We start from the raw sequence: 24,824 nt of genomic DNA on the forward strand, positions 1-24,824 counted from the left end.
GATTTTCCCCCTTAAAAAATCAATCTTTACAGCTTCTAAGCTTGAAATATTAATTTACCAACTGAAAATAAAATAAAATTTCAAGTTCAATCACCCTATTCCTCTTTTACAGTCTGCCTGTACGTTAGACGTCTAGTCTTACATGTAAACTCCTGTCAACACACTGTTATGTGCATGGAAGTTGTTCACGTTATCAGTGAGTGATTGTTCAGGATAATAAGTCACATATGCAGGTTACTGTGTCAAAATGAAAGGAGCATTTAAGTTTAAATCATATGGAGTTGATGGTCAGAAGAGACCTGTAGAAAAAAATCCACCTTGATTTGTTATTCAAAGTCAGAAATGGTTTCACTCTAGTTTAAAAACACATGGCTCACCGCGGTGAAGGGAATTTGAATAGTTTTTCTTGAGAGCAGCTCAATGTCATAGATTTGAATCTGTTGGGTGGAAGAGTTGACACACTAGTTATTTCTGCTGTGAAGGTGGAGTTAAAGAGATCATCATCCTTGGTGAGTGGCACAATATTATTTCTCACAACTCTATGGAAAAAAGGTGCTTCAGATTGCTATGGCAAGTCAAAGTCGAACTAAAATATTTGATTACTTATTGAAAAAGACTAAGCATGTACAATTTCAATACTGCCTCAGCATGGCCTATAAGTTTGATTAACTTCAATGTTTCTGGGCTGTAACCTTCTCAATGAGGTTTAAGCCAAGTCACTAAACTTCCTCATGATGTAGTGGACACAAACAAGTTGTGATCAATGTGTAGAGAAGGGGAGGATAGTTTAAGATTAATCAAACACAGAAAGCAAGAATAAAGAGTAAGAGTAAAATCTTCATTTAATAAAGTTAATTGTGCCAAGTATATACATATATATATATTTTTTTTATTTTTTCCACAGAAGCATTTTTCTTACTTGCTAAGATTCAGATTAATTTTGATCAAACAGATTTTGTTCTTAGGGCATTGTAATTACTGTGAAATGGCTTTGCTCAAAGTATAGTTTTTGCAAAATAGTAATTGTATCAGACATCGATTGGATCTATTACATCAAAGTCTTCATTAGATAATAACAATTAAATGGTTATTTGAATCTTACTACAAAAATTCTTGCAAATTGTAAAATAAAATGTATGGGTATTTACTGTTAATTTAATGTAAAGAAAATTCAACTGCACAAATGGACACTGAATATATAAACTTCTCGATACACTGATAAAGTGATGACATTTTTTTATTTCAAAATCAGGTATAAAGCAACAAAATAGAAGCTAAGAAGTAAAAAATAAAAAAGGTTTAATGTAACCTTTTGATAAATGGAAGATTTTAAAATGTGGAAGATTTTATGTAGAATATTCAGCATAAAGTAACACAATCCATTGATTTGATTTTGTGCTCACTGTGGTAGAAACTAATCCAACAATTGCATAACTTCCCCGGTTCAGTGTCAAAAGTGGAAGTGTCAAGTTCAGCAACCAAAGTGCATTCAAATGCTTTGGTTGAGCAATGTAAACTCAATTATAGTAACAAATGTCGTCTAAGTTAATGACAAACGCAAATCAGGTCCAACAGGGCCAGCTGGAATACTGTAGAGCAGTTCTCAGTCCATAATGACGACCAAGCAGAGAGCAATTCATGTAAAACTACGCCCCCTATAGGCTTCAGACATTAGCCATTCATCTCCAAAACCTTTCCTCACATGGCTAAATGTTGCTCCAATACATAAATGTATGCCAGTGCACCTTTGTAGCAGTTGATAAAATTTAAATGTAAATTTAACTTTAACAAAATGTGCTGTGTATCAGGAATTGTCTTTCTTTTTCCTCGTCTTAGATGGTAAATCGTCGTTTCACCTGATACTGATTTTGTACTCAAAGTGTTGAAGATGCATGACACAGTGTTAGATAATGTGTTATCAAACATATTCTGCATGTCAATATGCAGAATCTGTAAGTGAGGGACAAGATTTGGGGGCTGGAAGCCTTTTGGTTTCTGTGTCTAGTTGGACCAATCAGGTTTGAGCACGCTTTAGTTAAACAGTCTGTGTGGAGACAGAGACAGAGTTTTGGCCCAGATATCCTCTGGAATCCTCAGAATATTAGCCTTTGACCCCAGAGGCTAATTAGTTTTCAGCCGAGGGGGTCAGAGATTGTAAAATGTGTAACAATTATAAGTCACTAATGTTCCTTCTTCATTTTTGTAAGTAAAATAAAAAATCCAACCAATTGATGGCAGACCAGTTCAGGATTAGGAACTCAAGACCTGCAGAATAAAAAAGCTTAAATCTTTATTTGATATCTGCCTCTTTTTTTTTTTCAGATTTTATGATGGTGGCCAACAACACATCACACCTCTCCCCGAAGTGTGTCACTTCCACAGGTACCTTAAACGTGGTTGTCTCATACCTCTTTTTCTTCGAGTTCCCCATTGCATTACTGTTGAACGGCGTAGCAGCATGGGTTTCTTTGCACATCCGCTCCACTTCAACTTTCATCGTGTACTTAAAAAACCTGGTGGCTGCCGACCTGCTCATGACTCTGACGCTGCCGCCCATGGCAGCGAGCATGCTTCCTGGAGCAGCCGTCGGGCTGAGGGTGTTCGCCTGTCGTTATTGTAACGTAATCTTCTACAGCTCCCTGTATGCGGGTATCACTTTAATGGGTCTGATCAGCCTGGACCGATTCTTCAAAATCGTAAGACCATGTGGAAAAGTGCTGGGACAGAATGTGACGTTCAGTCTGGTGATGTCCACTTTGGTTTGGGTGGTGTTATTAGGCACCACGGTCATCCCAACCATCATTCTAACCAACAGTAACCCTGTTAATGACTCAAGAGATTTCTGCATGTCCCTGAAAAGTCCAGCTGGTGAGAAACTTCACGCATTTGTGGTTTTATTCATGGAGGCTCTTTTCTGGTTCATCAGCGTATTGATCGTATTTTGCTACATCTGCATCACCGTGAAGGTCCTGCAGTCCTTCAGAAGCTCCGGGAGCAACAACAGCCAAGGGAAGAAGAAAACCAAACTGCGAGTCTTCTTGATCCTCCTGGTGTTTTTTGTGTGTTTTGTGCCCCTCCACATGATTCGCATTCCTTTTACAATACAGGAACTCTCTTCCGGTTTTGTCTGCGAGGAAATGTGGTTGGACGCAGCTCATCACATAGTCCTGTGGATGTCAACCACAAACATTTGTCTGGACCCTCTTCTCTACAGCTACCTGTGCAAAGAGTACAGAGACAAACTGGTCAACATGCTGAAAGCTGCAGGGATCCGTGTTGGGTTGGATTCAGGGGGAAATGAGGATGTTTCCTGAGAGAAAAAAGTCAGAGATTGATCTTAAAATGAAAGAAAATAAGTTAGAATAGATAAACAAGATATTCCTAGTTAGAAATGATGTTGTTGTTTTGGTCTCTCAGTGAATTTTTAATCTTTAGATTTTATGTTTTATTGTTGCCTTATGTTGCCCTCTAGTGACCTGAGATTAGCTTCTATTAAGACTGAATATCCACTATATCCATAAAAACAAGGTGAAGAAAATAAATAAATCATATATATGAGGAAGTACAGGAATAATAATCTTTCTATCAAATATTCATGCTGAAGTGTTTTTGTGAAAATCTCTATAAATAAATGTGAGTTTGAAGTTTCCACACTTGTGTTGTTTTTCTGTGTCTGGATCCTATTGTTGTATAACTAAGCCTTGTCTCACATGAGTTTGTTAAAAGGACAATTAAATTAACAGTGTATTTAAAACATATAAGGTATATATTTTTTTAATTGTATTGATTTAGATCAAATATCACTTAAGAGTCAATATTTTTCAGCACTAAAAAACAATATACAGTTATTGTATTAGTCATAGTTTTGATACATTATTTTAACGACTCAGTTAAATAGTAACAAGAAAATTCCACAAAATTCTTGTAAATCCTGTATCCAAATATAATATTATCCCTGCAAAAAAGAATTAACCAACAATATATTTCTTTTATCTAAATACACTTTTATATACAGGTTTTCATTGCTTCTTTAAATGATATAATTCTTCTGTAATTGCTTTCTAAGAAACAAACTTGGTATGTCCAACAATGTTCTCCTAAATTCCAATTTAATTAATTGCATCACAATAATCTAGCCTACACTGCGGGATTTTAAACTATTATTAACATATACAACATACTTTTAATGTATTTCCTGCCCTTTGAACTGAAACACCATCAGCAGAATAAACAGCGGCTGACCTTGTCCTCTATAAGGAGACCCTACGCTCCACTGACGCCTGTTGGACTGTTCGGTTGACTCTGACAACTGAGTCCACCTTTTGGTCAGAGGGTGTCACTGCATCAGTTGCTGCAGACTCTTGCAATCAGAGCTATAGTGATGTTTAATGTGCGACCTGAGGAAATATTAGTTTCCCTGAATCTAAAGCTAAGCTCTACAGTTTACAGTCTGAGCTGAGTGTATGACGTCTGATTTTATTTTGGATAAAGACCAGTGTGATTTTCCTATTTTTGCATATGTCCTGATAGATTGCCATTCTCATCGCAGCTGAACAGTTGATTTGTTTGCTAGGAAAATCAACAGTGTTCAACACCTACTATGTCAGTATACTTGCCAGAAACGCAGGTCCAGGTCGCAACTTTGTGTTTGAGAAGAGGGAATTGAGTCGTCAACGGTAAGTTTTTATCAAAATGTATTTTAATCTCATGTTACTGTGCAAGGATAGTAATTTTTGTGTATCGTGACACGGAATTTTTGTTATTCTAAAGCCATGAATATGCATTGATGTTGCATTTTTTCTTTATCAATAAAACAAGCTGATTCCTGTTAACTACGGTTTTGATTTGATTTTAAAAGAAATGTGTGAGCTTTATTTTGTGCAAAATAGGTGCATCACAGTTATTGGCAGTGTTTATTAAACTTTTGCTTGAAAAAGACATTTATTTACAATGATATCTAGTAAGAAACACCAGGAACAACACACTGCTCCCTTTGATTCCTTTGGATTAATGGATGGATCTGACATTTGATGGTAACCAGCAGACACGATTTCATGTGTGAAAAAGTGAAGAAAAATAAATTAATAAAGACTGACGAATATTTTGTTGTTGAATAATTATTTTTTTATCAATGAGATCCCTGCTAAAATACTTAACTGTCCACATAATAGTTTAAAATCTAAATGTGGGTTCTGTGTGTTTTTAATTCTTTCATTTTCCTGCAGGTGCAGTGATGGCGTTTAATCAGACGTCGCTTTATGATTCCCTGTGCAACGGTTTCACCTACAACCCAATCATTGTTCCCGCTCTCTACTTCTCGATGTTCCCCATAGCTTTGCTGCTGAACGGTTTAGCAGCCTGGGTGTCTCTGCACCTCAAGTCCACCACCACCTTTGTGGTGTACCTGAAAAACCTTGTCGCTGCCGACGTTATCATGACGTTGATCATCCCGTTGAGTGCTGCGGCTGACTTGCCGCATCTGTCAAATCTATTATTTGCACTGTCATGCCGTTATATCAGCCCCATTTTCTACAGCACAGTGTACACATGTATCACTTTGTTGGGCTTAATCGGTCTGGACCGTTTCTTCAAGATCGTGACACCTCAAAACAAGTTAGCTCAGAATCTGACCCTTAGCAAAGTGATATCGGGCTCAGTGTGGGTAATACTGTTCGGAGGCACAACTTTACCAACTATCATTTTGAGCAACAAATCAGTGGCAAACTTGACAGAGATCGGCACTTGCATGAAGTTGAAAGGAACGGCTGGAATTGAACTCCATAAGAAGATTGTGATCTACCTGAATGTTTTCTTTTGGCTCGTCAGTGTTGTCATTGCGGTTTGCTACATTTGCATCGCACACAAAGTCATCCAGTCTTTTAAAAACTCTGGGAGTAACAACAACCAGGGAAAGCAAAAGATCAAACTTCGTGTTTTTGTTGTTGTGTTTGTGTTTTTTTTATCGTTCGCACCGTACCACATTTTCAGGATCCCTTACACTTTTCAACAAGTCCACCAGCATTCGTCCAAAACCGACTGCTCTTACTTAAAGGGCAAGTTCGCCAAAGAACTCACACTCTGGCTCGCCAACACAAACATCTGCATGGACCCACTTATCTACGTCTTTCTGTGTCGAGAGTTCAAGGACAAGCTGATGTCTATGATGAAGAATGTTTCCACCTCATTTAAAGTAGCTTCAGCAGGCAAAGCAGAGGCTGCTTCGCCTTAGATTCTGACAGACATCATGAAAGTGGTACGGAACTGGACTGAGCTCAGGAGCCACTGCATATTTTGTAGACTCAGATTATTGCTTCAGTTATTATTCAACATGTTTGCTGTTTACTTACTATTTACTGACTTCATAATCACTATTTAAATCCATGTTAAAGTTTGCTGTGATGTTTTGCTTCTTGACAGTGTGACTCTTGAAAAGCTTGAAAACCATATGCAGGAAATAAAATGAGGGTGAGTGACATATACATTATAGGGTGACATTATTATTGTGTGTTCATGTCAACATAACACAGCTTTACAGTAGCTCGGAAGTTTCAATATCGAATGTGATTTCTAGGAGATAAGAAACGAGGCTGCCATGCAAAACAAGTATGTATTGTTATGTGTATCTCATAATGAGTTCCTATGTGGTTTGCGCTAACTGCAGAATGGGTCATGACTTTAATGCAGTTCTGCAGATTTGTAATCTGTATATCTGCTCCTTGTGGCATGTCAATCAGTGTTTACTGTAAAGAATAAAAAGATGTGTGCAACAAGTACCACTTCCATTTTGATGTAGTGATATATTGTGTTGATAAAGCCTTTTATATGCTATTAACAGTTGTGAAAACAATTAAAGTTATGCTGTAAGTTTTCTCACTGTGGTAAACAAACACGAAAATACACAAACAACGAAGGCATTCGACAGGTGGGGGAGACTTTTTCCTATCATGGACCATTAAAATTTTCATAACATCCATTTGAGGGCCAAACTAAATTAGTGAACATTCAGCAGATATTTGAAAAAATAAGTATAAACAATATAGACAGTGCAAACAAAGTCTAAACAGTCTTTACATAATATAGTGTCTGAAAAGGAAAACTCAGAAGCAAACGCTTGTATATGCCCGCCTACATTCTTTTCAGATTAAGCTACCCTTCAGTATTAGACAATGAAAAATCATACTAACCTCTCTAATGTGATGGCTGTAACTGCTTTACGTTTGATGTCAGATGGTAGTGATGATGATGATGACATCATAAAACCTCAACTTAACTCAAAAAAACTGGACATTTCTTGTCTTTTGGCATTTCTTCAAAATCTTGTGCCATAGGCTAATATGCTCTGTGATGGTTCTTCGAGACTGACTCTTTGGAACAACCGGACAGTGTCTGGTTCAAGCAGCTCCAACGCAGCATCTTTCACAAATTATTTTACTGAATGAGGTTTCAGGTTCTTAACTCATAGCTAGCTTACCACAACATTTGCTTTCGTAACATCTGTGTCTTTCAGAAAGTGGTCTATTGAAAGATGTCTGTGTGGAACCCAAACTCAGTTGAAGAGCATTAACTTAATCCATGAACATTTGTCCTTATAGCTCATCCAGTTTAGCTTCACGTTTCCAGCTATGATGCTCATAATTGGCCTTTGTCATCACTGTGACCGTGTTCCAGCAACGCTGGCTTTTCTTTTATTCCAACAAACAAACATATATTGGTTTGTCTATTACGTTTGGAAATAGACTAACTTTTCTTGACATTTCTTGCCATGATGCCTGTCAGTGTTGACACATATGGAAATGTTTACTGAGATCATGACCTGACAAGCTTATAGCCAGAGTGGGACCACTGCATATTTCATTTTATTGCAAAATATCATTGCTGTCATAATATTGTTTTCGTATTTCTGAATTATGTATTGACTCGTGGGCCTGATCAACTGTCTCATATAGATTCATAGGAATATAGATATTTTGTCAAACCAATAAACAGACCATCTGGTATAAACTGTGATGTAAATTAAAGTAAAATAAGGTTGAAAATGTACAGTCCATTTGGATCCTGCTTAATTTACAGTAAAACAGGTTCTTATTAAATAACAACAACAATAACAGTAGCAGTTTCTGGGACTTGTAGTAAACACATGCCTGTCATCTCTCAACTATGTTTTTCCCCATCTGTCATTATCCTTGGCCCAGATATCACACAGGAAATCATGTTGTCTTGTTCTCACAGAGCACTATTTTTATCATGAGAGCACAAACGGGAATAAAACTGGGTGAAAAAAACGAGTGGAAGGCAGTGTTCAGTCACTTATACTGTGCCGTGTGTTGCATTTGGTGATAGTTACAAATTACATGCATGCATAAACAGTACATAAAAAATACTGTTGCACAAAGTTGCCTACCCAGTTAAAACCCATTTTATGAGAAGCAGCACAGTACATGGAACCCATATGTCACTCTCAACCACTAAAACCACAGCTGAGCTTCATGTGACATGATGGAAGATAGCGGTGGTGAATAAGCAGCAGGGTGATGGAGGGAGGAGCTGTGGGGGCGCAGAAGGTCTTGAGATGTGGGCCGAGAAATGAGTCCATGACTTTCGTGTTCGCCTGTCAACAGCAATTGAGAAGTGACGCAGGCAACAGCGGAGACAGGAGCACTGGCACGGAGCAGAACAAGCTTCTCACCAGACAATTGCAACAGGAAGCGCGGAAGGAAAGGCTCTTTCACCCGGAGGAAGACTGGCAAACTCTTTGGGATTGTGACAAGACAGCCTCACAGTAGCTCCAGAGACCAGCCATTGTAAGAGCATCAAACACACACACATGCATAAAGCGGGCAGGGGAGAGAGAAATGCTGGGAGACACAGAGAGACAGAAACCTCTTTAGTTCAGAGTTAGTGTTTCTTGGTTGATTAAAGAACTGAACCAACCTCCAGGAGTTTTTTTAATTTGGGCTTTTCTTTTGTTTCATTTTCTTCCTGCTGGTCCAAAAGGGGAAATTGGTTAATTCACCTCTTCCCCTTTTTTTTGAAATAGAATTTCAAAATAGAATTTTTTTCTATTGCTTTAGTCATTCTTCTTCACATGCCCCACAGTGACAGACAATACGGATACAATAAGGAGGTAAGACTCAATTATTGGCTTCTTCTGGGTAAAATACTGGGCACAAAGGATAGGATTTGTGTAACAATGTTTGTAACGGAGCTAATTAACATCACTATGCACAGTAAAACAGACAAAAGTCTGAGAGTACTGTATGTTTTAGTTGCCAGTGCACCTGCTCATTGGCTCAGTGTAGTTCTAAGCTATTAAGGTTTTCAGTGTAAAGACAGCACACCAGACAGATGTACTGTCAGACGGGAGGAGAATTCTTAATGAACAAATCCAGCAGGTATTGAATTCTGACAGTTGAACTAAAGTGACAGTCTTACCACTGTGAACTGGCTTTGAGGTAGGTCAATTCTGAAATGAACTTTACATGTTCTGAAATGAAGCATTTACAGCAGTGGTCACCAGCCTTTTCGAGCCCAAGATCACTTTTTAATTCCAAACTTAAGCCGAGATCTACCATTACATTACATTTCATTAAAGGCTGAATGTACAAGAAATATATATACACAAAGAAGGGCAGTTGTGCAACTTTTTCTATTCAATGCAAAATATTCAAATTAATATCACATATTTACAATGCAAAATATGTAGCTTCTCAGTTCCTACTGTATGTTTTGCATATAGGCTTTGATTTGAATATGTACACAAATATGATTATTTCCCTGTATGAAAGAAGTCTTTTGTACTCAAATAAATACCAGTACTACACAGTATGAATGTGCATCTTCCGCTCTTGCAAATATTTCACAATAATAACCCCTTTTTAAACAAGGGAATGGATTCCATCAAGAGAAACACTGGATTGCTTTTATTTTTGAAAAGGCATACAGAAAGTGTTGCAACCATTTGTTTGTGACATAAATTCATCAGATAAACATTAAAAATCAGGTTAGGAAATGCCGGAGATAAACCTGCAACTCCACCGCCAGTAGCGGACACACAGCGCGTGTGTAATTGTTAGATAGAGATACATGATCATTCAGACATAATCGTTACCTGCGCCATGGAGATTATGCATCCATCTGCGTTTGTTTGTTCGTAAACACGATTACGCAAAAACTATTAAATGGATTACAATGAAACTTCGTGGATGTGTGATGTGGGTCAGAGAAGAACCCACTACATTTTGGTGCGGTGGATCCGAGATTTGTTAAACTTTCATTAACATTTTCGTTGATTTCTCACGTGTGAATGTTTGATTTTATTTGAAAAAAAATCGTACATATTTAGTACATTGGAATCTGTAAGTGAGTGCAAATTGGTGCGAATGTAAATTAAAAAAAACCTGAATCTAGTGTATTTATATGTGATTTCAAAGGGGTGTAGGCTCTTTTCTGGCGCTGTATGGTAACAAATAGGGTGACAAACCTGTAAGTACCACCAATGCGAAACTGAGAAACATCATGTGGCCTTTGCAGTAAGGAGTTTATAAATATAATGGGACTGTTGCCTTGGAAGAGGTATGTACTAGGGGTGCAATTCTTGTTTTATAAATAAGTGAAAAAAAACATCATTGGAAAACATACTGATGACTCGGCTACACTCTTTTTGAGGAATTCCTTGGCGATCCAGACAATGTTAACAGCAGACACAGTCTATAAATGTGTAAAGTATGTTGTAAGATCAGCACAGGATGAGTGTTTCTTCTCTTCATAATTCATTTGTATCTACATTTTATTGATTTTTTATGACGCCTCTCTAACCTGTAACCTTCTGTCTGTCTTATCCTTCCAAAGCTCCAACAAGGACTGCAAGATGAACAGCACCCTGTCGAACACCTCCGTCAAATGTGTCCGAGACACCAGCATAACAGCAGTGGTTTTCCCCTGTTTGTACAGCATACTCTTCATAGTTGCTCTGATACTGAATTGCCTGGCTGCATGGATCTTCTTCAGCGTCCCCAGCACCTCAACATTTGTGGTCTTTCTAAAAAATGTGGTAAGACGTGAGGGCTTTAGAAATCTTGCTGTTTTTTTAAAGTGAGAAACATTTTTTTTAAATAAAACTTGTGATCATTTAACAACAGGTGGTAGCTGACCTGCTGATGACTTTGACCATCCCTCTGAGAGTCTTAAGTGACGCGGGCGTGGGCTCCTGGCGTCTGCGCGCCTTCCACTGCCGATACTCTGCGGTTCTCTTCTACATCACCATGTACATCAGCATCCTCCTGCTGGGTCTGATCAGCCTGGACCGCTACCTGAAAATAGTCCGGCCCTTTGGGAAAAGTGCTCTGCAGCGGGTCCGAGTTGGTCAGGTGCTGAGTGCTGCTGTCTGGGTGGTGATGTTATCTTTGGCACTGCCCAACGTTATCCTCAGTGACAAACCACCACGGGTCTCTGGAGGCAAACTGAAGTGCTCGTCCATGAAGAGCGAAGCAGGGCTGATGTGGCATGAAGGATTCAACTACTTCTGTCAGGTAATTGCAAGGAGCTAATAATCTTTGTTCTTCTTCACTATTTCCAGACTAGGCAAAGTTATGCTATATAGTCATATCTAAATTTCTACTGTACAGACATGAGAGTTGTCTCAATCTTCTCATCTAACTCCCATCAAGGAAGTGAATAAGCATATTATTGCTTCAATATATTTGCACAAATGGTCACGAATTAAACACTGCCTTGCCTGACGTTTGTTTGTTGTCTATTTGCAGGTGGTTTTTTGGGGTACTCTGGCCTTGATGGTGTTTTGCTACACATTCATCAGCAAGAAGGTTTATGAGTCATACAAAGCCTCAAAGAGCAGATGTCACGCAGCCAGACGCAGAACCAAAGCAAAAGTCTTTGTGGTGGTGGGGGTGTTTTTCATCTGCTTCGCCCCCTTCCACTTCGCCCGTGTTCCCTACACTCTGACCCAAACCGGCGACTTAGTGACTCACTGCCAAGTACTCTACATTGCCAAGGAAACCACCTTGTGGCTGTCAGCCACGAATGTATGTCTGGATCCGCTTATTTATGTGTTCCTGTGCAAGGTATTTAGGAAAAGACTGACCGCTACGCTCTGTCGTAAGCCGTTCAACAAAGGTGCCACGGAATCTCCAACAGCAACATCAACTCAGCTGGAAATGTCACAGCTGGCCAACAATAACAAAGTGTCAAGTAATGGGATGTCACAGTAAAACAATGGACAGTGGACAATGGAACACAACTGTTATGGTCTAGGCAAGATGGGACATGTGTTACTATACTTGTAAATAGCAATTTATCTTGAAAAAAAAGGTTGTATAAATTTAACGCATGTGACCAAAATCTGTTAAATTTAAAAACTGTGGGAAGTCGGGCAGTCGATGATGAAGTTTCATTCCAGTAATGACTGTTTTTAATACTGTGCTAACCAAGCACTTCTGCCACTTGTTTGCTAAGTCATTTCCTTAATTGTGCTTATTGTCATTTTCCACTTCCTACTCTCTAATCTTGCTCAAACTGCACTTTCCCCTCACAGAACTTTGGCCAAAGGGTGAACATGTTGACAGCTCATATTCCCCAATGATTATACAGCAAGCAAAATGTGACCAGGCACTGAATGATAACAAGATGAGCAGAAAAGACTGCAATAGATGCATGCTTACAGCTGTAGGCTGACCTTCTGTCCAATAAATACATATATAACTATACTAATAATAAAATAATATTTTTCATACTACAATTACATGGTGTCCACTCTTTATACTGATAATCTCAATATTGATTATAACAGAGTAACAGGTCAAAGCAATAAATAGGCCAAATGTTGTAAGAGTAGGCCACAGAAAATATAGCCCCAATTACAATAGGTACATGTTGTTTGAAATTAGATTAAGAGAGTTAAGGTTTCTCAAACTTGAGATGGCTCACAAACAGGTGGTGAAATGTTATTTTGTGTGGCTGGAAAATTATTGTATGCATACCAAAGTTTTAAATTTGGAGCTATATGTAGTGACTTCCCTTATATGACTCACTCACTAAATAACTATGCTTCTGATCTTTTTTGAGCAGATGACCAACAGGAACTACAGTCATTGCTCTGCAAAACTAACAAGGCCCATACAAAAAGCACCCATACAAAAAAATAAGTAGTACATAGATTAAATCATTTGACGATATTGCCGTCGTGTCTGATTAAATTCTGAATTAAATAAGACGAGAGAAAATATATAGAACTGGAATAAATTGACTTTTTCCGACACTGCATCACCTGAAGATGGGTCACGCCATTCACAGACTGGTTCTGCAGGATTAATGTCACCTCCCACCCGATTTACAATCATGTCTGCATGTGGCTCTGATTAATGTAATAATGAAATATGGTCTTCCTCCAACCCACCCACTGTCAGCTACAACAGAGGCTGATGTTTGGGCAGGAAATTAATGAGCTACAGAGCAGTTGGAGCAGAGACTGCAGCCAGGGGAGGGACCGTTCGTCGCCCTCAGATTAAATCCCCTGACAGATGACCCTGCAGTAGTGAATTATGAGAAATTCTAAATGACATTCATGGAAATTAAATAAACCGAGGAGATAGCGTTGCTTAGCAGTATGCATGGACACAGGTTGGGGACAGAACAGAGGCAGATTAATAGGGTGCAGGTAGAAGGCAGAGGCTGACAGTTTCACGTTGGATGCGTGAGGAGGACTTGATGAAACACAGTGGTACAGCTTACGTGTCAGAGAAGCCTGTCAAGTCTACATGTCAGTGATGCCAATCAGCAGAGGTTTATGAACTGTTTTATGCCGAGACGCCGCAGAGAGGTGGCTTTTGGGCGGCTTATTAGAGCTGTAGACTTAAGCTGTAGGTCAAAAGAGCCATTTTGACACATAGTTTAAATTTTCAATTTTTCACTGAGTGAAACTAGTATAAGCATGAGGCGATTGTATGCCTCCACCAACCAGTCACGTCGCAGCTTACATTCATATCTGTCCAGACCCACGTTATATATGCAATGATGACCTTGAAGGAATTTAATAAAATATGTAAGGGTTATTTTTTTTATATTTTCTTGGCAAAATGAAAGCTGTCACTATGTTGAAAGGTATGAATCCAAGCTTACAACGTTTTGTCCCAAAAAAATGTCAACACATAATTTTATCCTAGAAGATATCAGTTCGAAAAAAAATATTCTTATTATTAATATAAGCTTATGAGTTCTCGGGACTGTCACAGGAACCTTGACATTTGACCACCAAATTCGAATCACCTCACATTTGAGTCCAAGTGGACATTGGTGATCAACCCCTCGAACTAATGTGAATGACATTGAATTTTCAATAACCAAAATCAAATGATACGTTAGAGTCTAAGTGAATTTTGTACCAAATTTGAAAAAAACAACATTTCCTTAGACATTTCTTTCACAAGAAGGGGATGTACAGACAGGCAGACAAAACACTATGCCTTTGGCCATGGCTGTTGGCTGGCACGGAGGTATGAAACTGAACCTCACTCTTATTTAGCTGGAAAAACACAAATTTACAACATTCGTGTAACCTTAACCCACAAACGGACCTGGAACTCAGCGACATTCAAGATCAAAGGTTTTGAAGTCATGTCACGACTTCAAATCCAGACCACAGTTAGAGCGTGCTCAGACACTGCTGAAAATATTTGCTTATTACTGTTGACAACAGGGCAAGGACAACTGCAACACCAAACCATAACAGGGTGTCATACAAAAGTAAAGCTTTGAAGTTAAGTTAATTGTTGGAGAATGACCAGTATTGTTATGTAGAAAATGTTCCGTGTCCTGAAAACATAGATGAGCGGGGACAGTGACAAAACAAGTATTGAAAAAAAAAAAGAGGTATTTTTGTGGGCGTCGATCTTTTCAAAGTGAAAGTAAAAACCTAATGCTGTCAAAGAACCACTGTCATGCAACAGTAATGTCGAGGTCATTACAATTACTTAAATGTCAACACCTCTAAGAAGCTAATTTAGTTTATTTATCCTATTTAACCCCCGAGAAATAGAGCGTAACAGTGACTGCCCACTTTTTGAACAGCTCTGGTTTCACAAGCAATTGTTCACACCTTTTCAAGTCTGGAACCGGGCCGACCAGCCACAAGATGAAAGAATTAGAAAATGGAAAAAGACAAAGGTACAAGACTGAGGATATAATTACATAAGAGTGAAGGAACAACTCATCCCACAAACCATTGTGTCTTCCAGTGGCTTCTTCTTGAATTAGACCTTGTTGTGGTGATTTTCTACCTCTTATTCCATCGTAGCCAGCAAGTTTTTCGCGGTTGCAGACACGCTAACACCTAGCTCCGCCAATCAGCGATGTCGCTATTACACCTGAGGATTGTGGGTAGTGTAGTATTTGGCTTTGACACCGCGAATAGAACAGGTTTGTCTGAAAACGCAGTTGATATAATGTGGACTTGTGAATAAAACATCGTTTAACAGCCTCGTAGCTTAGATGCTAAGAGAAATATGACTGATAATTAAAATCTCTATTCAGAAATTGAATTTGGATTTTTACTTCAAGTATGAACATCCCGCCAAACCGGAATAACTCGCGTTGAACTCAAACGTCCCATTCTGTCGGCATCACCTGAACGCAGCACAGCGCCACGTGACACCGCTGTCGGGTCACATGATCGATTCCCTCCCTCTAAACTTGTTTTTTTCCCCTCCACTGCTCCCAATCAAACGAACATGGCGGACAGCGAGGAGCGGCGGAGCCTGCTGGGAGAGGAGGGGGATGAGGGCTCTCCCTCCGGCGGGCAGGCTGACAGGGGCCCCGGCAGAGCGCTGCCCGCGATCTGTGACCCCGCTCACCTCCTGCACCGGGTGGTCGTCCTGGGGTTCATGTGCTTCCTGGGATTCGGTGAGAGCAGATTACAGCCCTGACTTCCCCTCAGCTCCTCCTTTTAATGTGCAGCAGGTTTATTCCAATAAGTTACAAATGGCCTTTAAAGAAACGTTGTGTTAGATTCCCTCCTCCTCATGTCACGTTACAGACATGTTGTTGTGTTATGTCTGTTGTTGTGTTGCAGGAAGCTACTTCTGTTATGACAACCCTGCTGCTCTTCAAACTCAAGTCCTTCAGGTAGTTCAACCTTTTCATTTACACCAGGACATGACCATGAATACAGAAACTCATAGTAATGGCTGGTTGACACAAAGTGACCAGTTCTTTTATTTCACTTGAAACACAGATCAGACGAGGGCTGGGCTATAAAACAATAATAATCACACTATTATTTCCCCCCACAAGTAATATAAGAAAAGTTCAGTTTATATCGACATCCTTCAGGTGTAATAGAGAGTTGGTTTTAATGTTCTATCATATAGATAACCAAACCTTGACTTGAGTCTTTGAAATCGAAAGTAAACTAAAATTACCTACTGATGTGAAAAGTTTCATCTTGGCAACTTTTAGTCTCCTTTAAATCAAAGTTCAACATGTACTTTTATCGTTCCGCATTCCCTGATGTTGCCTACTTCTAGTTTTTATTATTGGGAGCTCATATTAATTTTTAGGTGTTTTTACTTGTGTTTTTTAATGGTGAAGTGCTTTGTAACTATGATTTGAGAAGTGTTTCATAAAACAGAAATTGTTATTACTACTGTTAATATTATTATTGTTGTTGTTATTAGTATTGTCTATATCGCCCAGCCCTAGATTAGACATCTGTATTCAGGAAAGTATCATTAAAATTTGTCTCATAAACCGACCAGTACAGCCATATTACCACACTCAACTCGAGGATTTCAGTTCACAGACTAACCTGAGTTTCACATCTACATTTTACTGGTAAAAACTGCTGAAGTCATCATTGACACTCTGACATGTTTCCTCCTTGACTGAACCAGGATCTGAATCTCAACACTGCAGAGTTCATGCAGCTGTATGCCTGGTACTCCTGGCCCAACGTGATCCTCTGCTTCTTCGGGGGCTTCCTGCTCGACAGGGTCTTCGGCATCAGGTACAAACAGGTGTTGCGTCTGTGTTGAGTTCAGGAGGTATAAAACACCAGAAGTGAAAGTGAAAGGATGGAGTATTTTTTTTATGCTTGTCATCTTGGTCAGTTTCTTCTTTGTTTTGTTTTTCACAGGCTGGGAACCATCATCTTTTCCCTCTTTGTCTGTGTTGGACAGGTACTTTTACTCTGAGATCTAAAGATAAAATATAATAACCAATATTTATTAATTTCAAATTATCTATTTCTGTAGGGATGAAAGCATACATATATTGGATGACATGTAATTGTTTTCTTTTCCCACTTCTACAAAGGTAATATTTGCTACTGGAGCTTTGCTGAACCGTTACTGGCTGATGGAATGTGGACGTTTTGTATTTGGGTAAAAAAATAACTAATTTTGCCACACATTCTTTCACAATCTCACTAGTTAACCTGACCCTGCATTGACTGTTTAAATCTGAGCCCAGTGTCTTTCTACTTAGTCACAGACTTTCAACGCTGTCAGTCTGAGGCTCATGTTGCACCTGGGCTCTCACGTAACTCACACGGCTCTCCCTCCCTGTTTTTCTTCTGCTGGGTAGTATCGGTGGAGAGTCCTTGGCTGTGGCCCAGAACACATACGCAGTCAACTGGTTCAAAGGGAAGGAGCTTAACCTGGTGTTCGGCCTTCAGCTGAGCATGGCTCGACTGGTAAGAATGCTGCCAATGGAACGTGCTTTCCCCCAAAAAATGCTTTTTCTAGGCTGTAACCATGGTGAATTAACCTGCTTCAAAACATACAGCCCATGTTATTGATACAGTGAATTTTAAGTCCGTTCACTTCACTCTCCACCCGTCTCAAGGGCAGCACAGTGAACATGAACATTATGGGCTGGGTGTACAACAGAGTCGCAGACCTTGTGGGCTCTCCTGGATACACCGCACTGGGCGGTTCACTCATGATAGGTAAATATTAGTATGCTCTAGCTGGGACTGGGGGAGTGTTGAACATCGAGACTCAGCTTTTCCTCTGTCTGTGCTGAAGATATTAGATCCTGTCTCTGTTACTAATGACCTCAGATTACGCAGTAAACTGAGGCAAAGAGAATGAAGAAGTAAAAGTGCTGCTGGCTGCTACAGATGAGTCACAGGAGTTAAGAGAAGTGTCAATTCTCGTAATTGTCTTCATCTGCTTCTGAACTGAGCTAAAAGTGCTTCCACCGTGTATTCTGGTTTTTTTCTGTATAATCTCTCACCACTTCTGTAAATGTAAGTGTAATCTGATCTGAATTCATACGAACTACAGAATCCAACAGCAGTCATCATGTATCCCAGTTTGAATTCTGGATAACCTTTTTGCCAATATCTGACTGAAACCTACATTTCCTTGTCTCCTCCATTTGTATTTATGTCTGTTTCTGTCCTTAGCTGGTGTAACCTGCCTGTTTTCACTGGGCTGTGCCCTGGTGTTGGGGTTCCTGGACAGAAGAGCAGAGAGGATACTCAACAAGGAACAAGGCAAAACAGGTAATGTATTCTTTGATTGTCTGCTCTCTTTTTTTTTTACTTCCTCTTCAACCTTTGTTAAAACCTGGAACATCTTTGTCAGACAAGCCACTGTTTGTCGTTTACAGTTGTTGAAGTCAAATAATAGCCTCAAGCTAATCTGTGTGTCTTGAACATCAGGTGAGGTGATCCAGCTGACAGACGTGAAAGATTTCCCCTTCCCACTGTGGCTCATCTTCCTCATTTGTGTGTGCTACTACGTCGCTATTTTCCCCTTTATTGGACTTGGACAGTGAGTACTGTATCAGTGGCATATCTCTAACACAGACATTAGTCACCACCTTAGACACGTCTAAACGGGATTCGAAAAGATATAACTGACAAATCGTCATATCTATTGTTGTGACCATTGACACTAATTACCAACAGTATTTCCTTATTTATTCCAAATAGAACTTTAATACATCAGATTAAAGGAAAAGATAATATGCTACTATTATGGTGTTTAATTTAATTCAGTAACTACAAATGTGCTTTTGTGCCTGTATATTGTGCCTCTATCTATCTATATCTATATCTATAGATATATATCTATATAGATATAGATATATATCTATATATATTTGCAATGCCACATCCATCTGGTGATTTAAAAAAATACTCGAAACAAATTTTTTGTAATACTGCAAATGACTTGACCCAATCTGTCCAAAATCCCTCCCACTTCAGTGCACCTCCATGTCTTCGTCTTTGTCCCCTTAAATATGTAAAGTGTCCTTGGGTCTCTTGAAAGGCACTATAGATATTTAAGTTATTATTATTATAATAATGTATATCATGATTATCAGCTCCTAAACAAGATGGTATTTTTTTTTAGTTTGTGTGGAATGAATAAATTGGGATTAGTTTAATGCTAATGTCTAAGGAAAGATTTAACAGTGCAACCTCTCAATGTTGCGATGTCGTCAGCCCACAAAGAGAGTGACAGAGGGAAATCAGACATGGAAAGAGGTTTGACAAATGGGTTTTCAGTGAAAGGAACCAATTGAAATTATCACAGCCTGTATTTCCTCCACTGATAGGCACACTCAAATCACTTAGCAACTGACATGTTTTTCTTCCACAGAGGGTCAGTGCTTACAGAGCAAATAGTTGTTATGCAAATGTGGCAGAAAACTATGTATGTGAGACAGAGAGAGAGAGAGAGAGAGAGAGAGCTAGTGGTGCACTTGTTTGATTTCTGTTCCCTTTGAGGTCACATCAACATAAAGTCTTAACATCCCACTGCACCGTGAGCCCACCATCTCATTTTCTTTGTTTACAGGGTGTTCTTCATTGAAAAATACAACTTCTCCCCGGCTGAAGCCAGAGCTGTCAACAGGTAAATCAGATCAGGTGTAATAGGCCCCGGAGACCTTAAGGCACTAACACTATTATAGTCTGCTCTTGCTGACGTATTCTGAATTTCCTCTGTGGGGTACATTTTGATACTTCCTGTGGAGCAAATTACATTATCCGGTGCAACATTAGAATTTTGCGAGCTGAGAAATCTTCAAGCACCTGAAGCTGGGAACAAAATAAAAGAAATGACTCAGCATCATGTTTGTAAAGAAAGATTTTTGCAAAGGGTTTGTTTCCAGGTTACTGTCATTAGACTCAAACTTACAGAATCACACGCAGATTGTTCTGGAGTCTAGTTACAAAGATCAATCGTCAGTATGACAGTATGAGCTCAGTCTCTCAAGTAGCTCTGTGTGTATATATATATACGTCTTCAGCATCAGTGCAGTGGATGTACTGTTCATTACTCCCTTCATTCCATTCTCTGTCTTTCTCAGTATTGTGTACATCATCTCAGCCCCTGCATCTCCAATTCTGGGCTTCATGGTTGATAAGATTGGGAAGAATGTGATCTGGGTAATAACTGCCGTGGCCGCCACACTCGCCGCTCACATGATGCTGGCCTTCACCTTCTGGAACCCATGGATCGCCATGGTAATGTCCCTGGAATTGAAACATTAATTTTGTTAATTCATGAACAATGGTAAGATGGATTTAAGGAATTAATTGTGATGTTAGCAAATACTAGTATGTACTGAGATTCTGGGTATGTAAGGTTTATTGTGTACAAGGTGGATGGAGGAATCGCAGTCATTGAGGATAGTTGAAGGTCCTTTAGGCTCCGTATTTATTCAAAATTATTGCAGAATTTTTGGCCTTGTGGTTACAAATGCTTTGATTTTTTTTCTCTACAGAAACCTTAGTGTAACCTCCAGTCTTAGTTGGTAGTGATAGTAGAAGGTTACACATTCTTTTTTTGCTGCAAGCCCCTGAAGACTGAACAAACATTAGTGTTTCTCTAAAGCATTTAATCCTCACAACTAAATAAACTACAGTCAACCTTTTATCTATGATTTATTAACAGTTAAATGTTTGGTTAATCTGCTTCATCTGAACTCTGTGTGTGGTTTGATCAGATATTTTGGCTTAAGCTAAATCCTGATTAGCGCACAGAAGTACGTGTCATAACCTTTTTTTTTCTGATTAAACTCTGCCCACTTCAAACCAGTGACAGGAAATCTCAAATGTTGAATAACCAAATCTGTTGAAAATACAATGATGAAGAAATATAACAATAGACACCAGAAACCTCTGTCTCTTCAAATCAATAGCACAACATCATCTTAAAGCATTTTTTCATACAGTATATCAAGTTGCGTTACATCTCACCAAGGGATTCTGTGCAGAGCCATGTAAAGTAACGTGAGAGCATGTGTTTGCTTCCTTGTGTTCCAGTCCCTGCTGGGTGTCTCCTACTCTTTACTGGCCTGTGCACTGTGGCCCATGGTGGCCTTTGTGGTGCCCGAGCATCAGCTGGGGACGGCCTATGGCTTGTATGTACCCTCGTTGACCCCCATACTATACAGTATACTCTGCTTGTGTGGATGGTCCACCAACACATAGCACATTGCTGTTTTTGTTTATTTTTTAATCGACATTGGTTTGTCTTCTGCCTTTCTTCCTCCGTGAACCAGCATGCAGTCGATCCAGAACCTGGGACTCGCTCTCATCGCCATGGCAGCAGGAGCCATCCTGGACACCAAAGGATACCTGGTTTTGGAAGTGTTTTTCTGCGCCTGTATTTGCCGTCAGTATTTTCCTCTGGCTTTGTGTGTGCTTGTGAGAGAAGAGTCTTTCAAACTCCTGTTAGACACTTGACAGTGACATTGTGAGTGATTCTACACTTTGTTTTTCTGGCTCGCTTTCTTGCAGTTGCCCTGATGGCAGGCGTTATGCTGTACTTTGTGGATTATCTCAGAGGTAAGAGAAGACTCTTTCACGTTTTTTACACTTCCCTCAGTCCTTTGCCATATTCTCTCAGATTTTTATTACCTCAGTCTACCCCTCTTCTTTATTTTCTCACGAGGCATCCTTCCCTTTCCTTTGTCACTGTTAAACAAACACCACTTCCCTTTTTTTTCTGCAGGAGGAGGTTTGAACCAATCGGCTGCAGCCAGAGCCAAACTTCAAAAAGAGGCCACTTCAGACGCAGAGTGAGTAACTTTGACCCTTCACCTTCAGCCACTGCTATTCCAGCCACTTACTCAACAATTAGACAAGCATCTCAGAAACATAATGAACCACCCACTCATGTAATCAAGTGCCACCGGCATATTTTGTTCAGGAACACTTGCAGGAGCTCCTGCGCTGATTCACTGAACGCGTCCTCAGCTGAACCTGCTGCAGTCGATTTAGTCCAAATCTAGAGAAACTGGTATAGATATATAGATATTTGTTCTATTCCGTGCTACTCTGAGTTTACAGTGAGATGAAATAAATTATTTCAGATTTTTGTAAATGGCTTTCGGTATATAGTAGTTGCTGTCAATGTCATTGTTTTCATCGAACCGTGTTTTTATGGATTTGTTCTTTGGTCCCATCATCTAAACCTCCTTCCAACCACATGACTCCCACGCAGCATCATGTGACTGTGTCGACAACTCTTAGTTTTAATAGTTAAAAAGGTTAAGAAGTTTTACTACGTTCAGGTGATGTGTCATGTTATCACTGATATGTTGGTAGATATGAGTTTTTATTTGGTTTGTATTAAAGGAAACCTGGTGGCCTACTGATTACCCACCTTGTGTTATCAGTGCTACTGTAAAAAGGAAAAAGAGCTTAATTTTGTGACTTAAAACTTTCTGTGCTGTGTTCGTGGCAAAGCCCCTTTTCACGAACAGCAGAACAACAAGACTTACTTTACCGCAATGTGCAGGAAATGGCTCCTGCGTTGGCTAACCTGGTGGGCACATTTATGTAGGTCACAGGTTTCACATTCATATATACTTAAAGGGCTGGTTTCGCGACAACAACTGACTACCTGTGTTCGGCTTTAAGTCTGTGGGACATACTGAATAATCAAACCATACTTCTGTTTCTGTCTCTCTGTGTATCTACTCTTTAATACAGCTTACGTTATATTATATCTGACTGACTAATATTTTCCGCTCTGTGCTGTCATTGTTTTTTTGCAGATGATGATGATGATGATGATGATGATGATGATGATGATGAGGGGAACACACATGGTCCTGGGCTTTGGAGCAAGGGAATGCACTGTCCACCCCAAAGCTGTCAATCATCTGCCACGGGGGCAGGGCTGAGCTACTGACTCTGCCCAGTGCTGTCATCTGTGGCTCTTCCCACCAGAACTGACCCTGGCTATTACATAATCGTGTATTAATAGCTGATATCATCCAGATAAGGACAAATTGCAAATCTTCCTTTGGACACGGTCACTCCTCTCACCTTTTTGTCTACCTCTCACTCATCACTGACTCCTGGGTGTGTGAGTTAAGACGCTTGAAATGTTTTTTTAAAAACATTTAAATTGATCAGCGGAAGATGAGACTCATGTCCTGTGGATAGGTATCGATAACCCTTACTTTATCAAATGCTAACGCCACTCATAATATAGGGTTCCTATATTAATTCAAGTGTTTTATATGTATATATGTGAAATGTTTTTTTTAAAAGGTTTTTTTATAGTTCTTTTTAAAAGTGGTTTTGAGCAGAACTCTGTTACTTTCCTTATTACAGATAATTCATTTATGTGTATAGCATCTGTCAGCGTTAACAGTAACCCAAACAAAGTTTTTCTTACTGGACCCTGAGTTCATATTTGGTTTTAATCATATGCGTCATTTACTTTTTATGGTGGATAATCTCGAAAAGAGCTTAAATCTTTCGTCTTTACACTTCTTTTTATTTCCTAATTTCTTAATCTGCTCTGTTCTGGTTTTAGAAATTCATAAAAGTTTATTTTCTGTCGTATAATCAAATGGAACACTACTCTAATGATGAGAAAGATGAGATAAAAAAGACAAACTTTTCAGTGCAACTACTCCTGTAAAGAAATGCACATTTTAAACAGTTTTATTATGCGATCTGATAAAGTAACAGTTGGGCGTATGACTAATGTTTCGGAGAATATGTTCTGCTCATTTATCAAGCTCAGGTAATTAATTTTGTCGTAAGCACTGTCCCAAGGTTTTGCTTGCTTCATCTGGACAGTGCAACAAAGCACTCATGCACTCTGCTGAACTGTCAGCGTGTCAGGGTGGTAGAATGACATTTGTCTGCATGTGTCGTCATCAGACTGTGGATGATTAACATTCACTACCTCAGTCGGTCAAATGAGTCCCAGTCAAATTCTGAACAAAACAGTCAACACATGTAAGACGACGCTCAGTAGCAATTAGATTAAATGACAATTGTGTCACTTCCAAAACCATCCTGATCTTTTCACCAGTCTCTCATTTGCACTATGGTGTTATAAAAGTTTAGTCTTTGTTTAATGAAGAAAATAAGTGTTACCTGTTGCTGATCTACGCACAAGAGGTTATATGAGAGATTAAAGAAGATATATTGTACAATCAAAGGATGGCTATGACTTAAAATAAGTCTTTTGTTGTATAAAAACAAATCCCATTTGATAAAACATCACTCATGGAACAACTGCATTTGATTAAAGACACATTTTGAAAGACTTTGCTGTTTTTGTACAACTTTGTCTCTGCGCTACTTTTTTTTTTTACCTCACCATATACTGTAATAACTTGTGTTCTCGCCCTTTAGCGGCAGCCAGTAGGTGATTAATGCTGCCTGCAATATTTACATAATTGTTCTACTGTTGGGTGCGGAGATGATAAAGATGGCCACGTTATTATTGGTGCAGGATTAAAAGACGGCCCAGTAAGCTGACAGAGGGGGGGCTTGCTAGATTAGCACCCATGTCTGCTTTTGGCCCACGCAACCGCTACCTTTC

General features: G+C 39.3%; 4 protein-coding genes across 5 annotated transcripts; all 4 read left to right on the plus strand.

Annotated features, from left to right (window-relative positions):
* The first annotated feature begins 2,330 nt into the window (after positions 1-2,330).
* Positions 2,331-3,348, plus strand: LOC118106154 (P2Y purinoceptor 13). The gene has a single exon (XM_035154461.2). It carries the CDS (start codon positions 2,331-2,333, stop codon positions 3,312-3,314), a length of 984 nt encoding a protein of 327 aa, XP_035010352.2. The 3' UTR covers positions 3,315-3,348.
* A 1,224-nt stretch (positions 3,349-4,572) lies between these two features.
* On the plus strand, positions 4,573-6,785 carry LOC118106153 (P2Y purinoceptor 13-like). Its single transcript, XM_035154458.1, has 2 exons — positions 4,573-4,676; positions 5,226-6,785. Exon 2 carries the CDS (start codon positions 5,234-5,236, stop codon positions 6,227-6,229), a length of 996 nt encoding a protein of 331 aa, XP_035010349.1. The 5' UTR covers positions 4,573-4,676; positions 5,226-5,233; the 3' UTR covers positions 6,230-6,785.
* Positions 6,786-8,563: 1,778 nt separating this feature from the next.
* On the plus strand, positions 8,564-12,754 carry LOC118106152 (P2Y purinoceptor 13). Of its 2 annotated transcripts, none has more exons than XM_035154456.1 (4): positions 8,564-8,801; positions 10,849-11,050; positions 11,139-11,528; positions 11,763-12,754. In XM_035154456.1, exons 2-4 carry the CDS (start codon positions 10,868-10,870, stop codon positions 12,225-12,227), a joined length of 1,038 nt encoding a protein of 345 aa, XP_035010347.1. In that variant the 5' UTR covers positions 8,564-8,801; positions 10,849-10,867; the 3' UTR covers positions 12,228-12,754. The 2 variants fall into 2 exon arrangements, with proteins under 2 accessions (XP_035010347.1, XP_035010348.1); XM_035154457.1 differs by lacking the exon at positions 8,564-8,801 and adding an exon at positions 9,026-9,124.
* Positions 12,755-15,660: 2,906 nt separating this feature from the next.
* mfsd1 (major facilitator superfamily domain containing 1) lies at positions 15,661-24,545 on the plus strand. The gene is made up of 16 exons (XM_047339628.1): positions 15,661-15,912; positions 16,082-16,134; positions 16,902-17,014; positions 17,144-17,186; positions 17,323-17,390; positions 17,593-17,701; positions 17,854-17,956; positions 18,419-18,517; positions 18,677-18,788; positions 19,821-19,877; positions 20,335-20,491; positions 21,293-21,390; positions 21,532-21,644; positions 21,770-21,817; positions 21,984-22,050; positions 23,032-24,545. The coding sequence occupies exons 1-16, from the start codon at positions 15,741-15,743 to the stop codon at positions 23,033-23,035; spliced, it is 1,416 nt and encodes a 471-aa protein (XP_047195584.1). The 5' UTR covers positions 15,661-15,740; the 3' UTR covers positions 23,036-24,545.
* Positions 24,546-24,824: the final 279 nt, after the last annotated feature.

Source organism: Hippoglossus stenolepis, chromosome 4 (assembly GCF_022539355.2).
Source record: "Hippoglossus stenolepis isolate QCI-W04-F060 chromosome 4, HSTE1.2, whole genome shotgun sequence".
In the NCBI taxonomy this organism is placed as follows: domain Eukaryota; kingdom Metazoa; phylum Chordata; class Actinopteri; order Pleuronectiformes; family Pleuronectidae; genus Hippoglossus; species Hippoglossus stenolepis.

Bases quoted from the DNA above. Each gene is read 5' to 3' on its own strand.
- LOC118106154 (XM_035154461.2), top strand. From the start codon at position 2,331: ATGGTGGCCAACAACACATCACACCTCTCCCCGAAGTGTGTCACTTCC.
- LOC118106153 (XM_035154458.1), top strand. From the start codon at position 5,234: ATGGCGTTTAATCAGACGTCGCTTTATGATTCCCTGTGCAACGGTTTC.
- LOC118106152 (XM_035154456.1), top strand. From the start codon at position 10,868: ATGAACAGCACCCTGTCGAACACCTCCGTCAAATGTGTCCGAGACACC. The intron at 11,051-11,138 runs GTAAGACGTGAG...ATTTAACAACAG, and splicing joins TGGTCTTTCTAAAAAATGTG to GTGGTAGCTGACCTGCTGAT. The intron at 11,529-11,762 runs GTAATTGCAAGG...GTCTATTTGCAG, and splicing joins GATTCAACTACTTCTGTCAG to GTGGTTTTTTGGGGTACTCT.
- mfsd1 (XM_047339628.1), top strand. From the start codon at position 15,741: ATGGCGGACAGCGAGGAGCGGCGGAGCCTGCTGGGAGAGGAGGGGGAT. The intron at 19,878-20,334 runs GTAAATCAGATC...TGTCTTTCTCAG, and splicing joins GAAGCCAGAGCTGTCAACAG to TATTGTGTACATCATCTCAG. The intron at 21,818-21,983 runs GTAAGAGAAGAC...TTTTTTCTGCAG, and splicing joins CTTTGTGGATTATCTCAGAG to GAGGAGGTTTGAACCAATCG.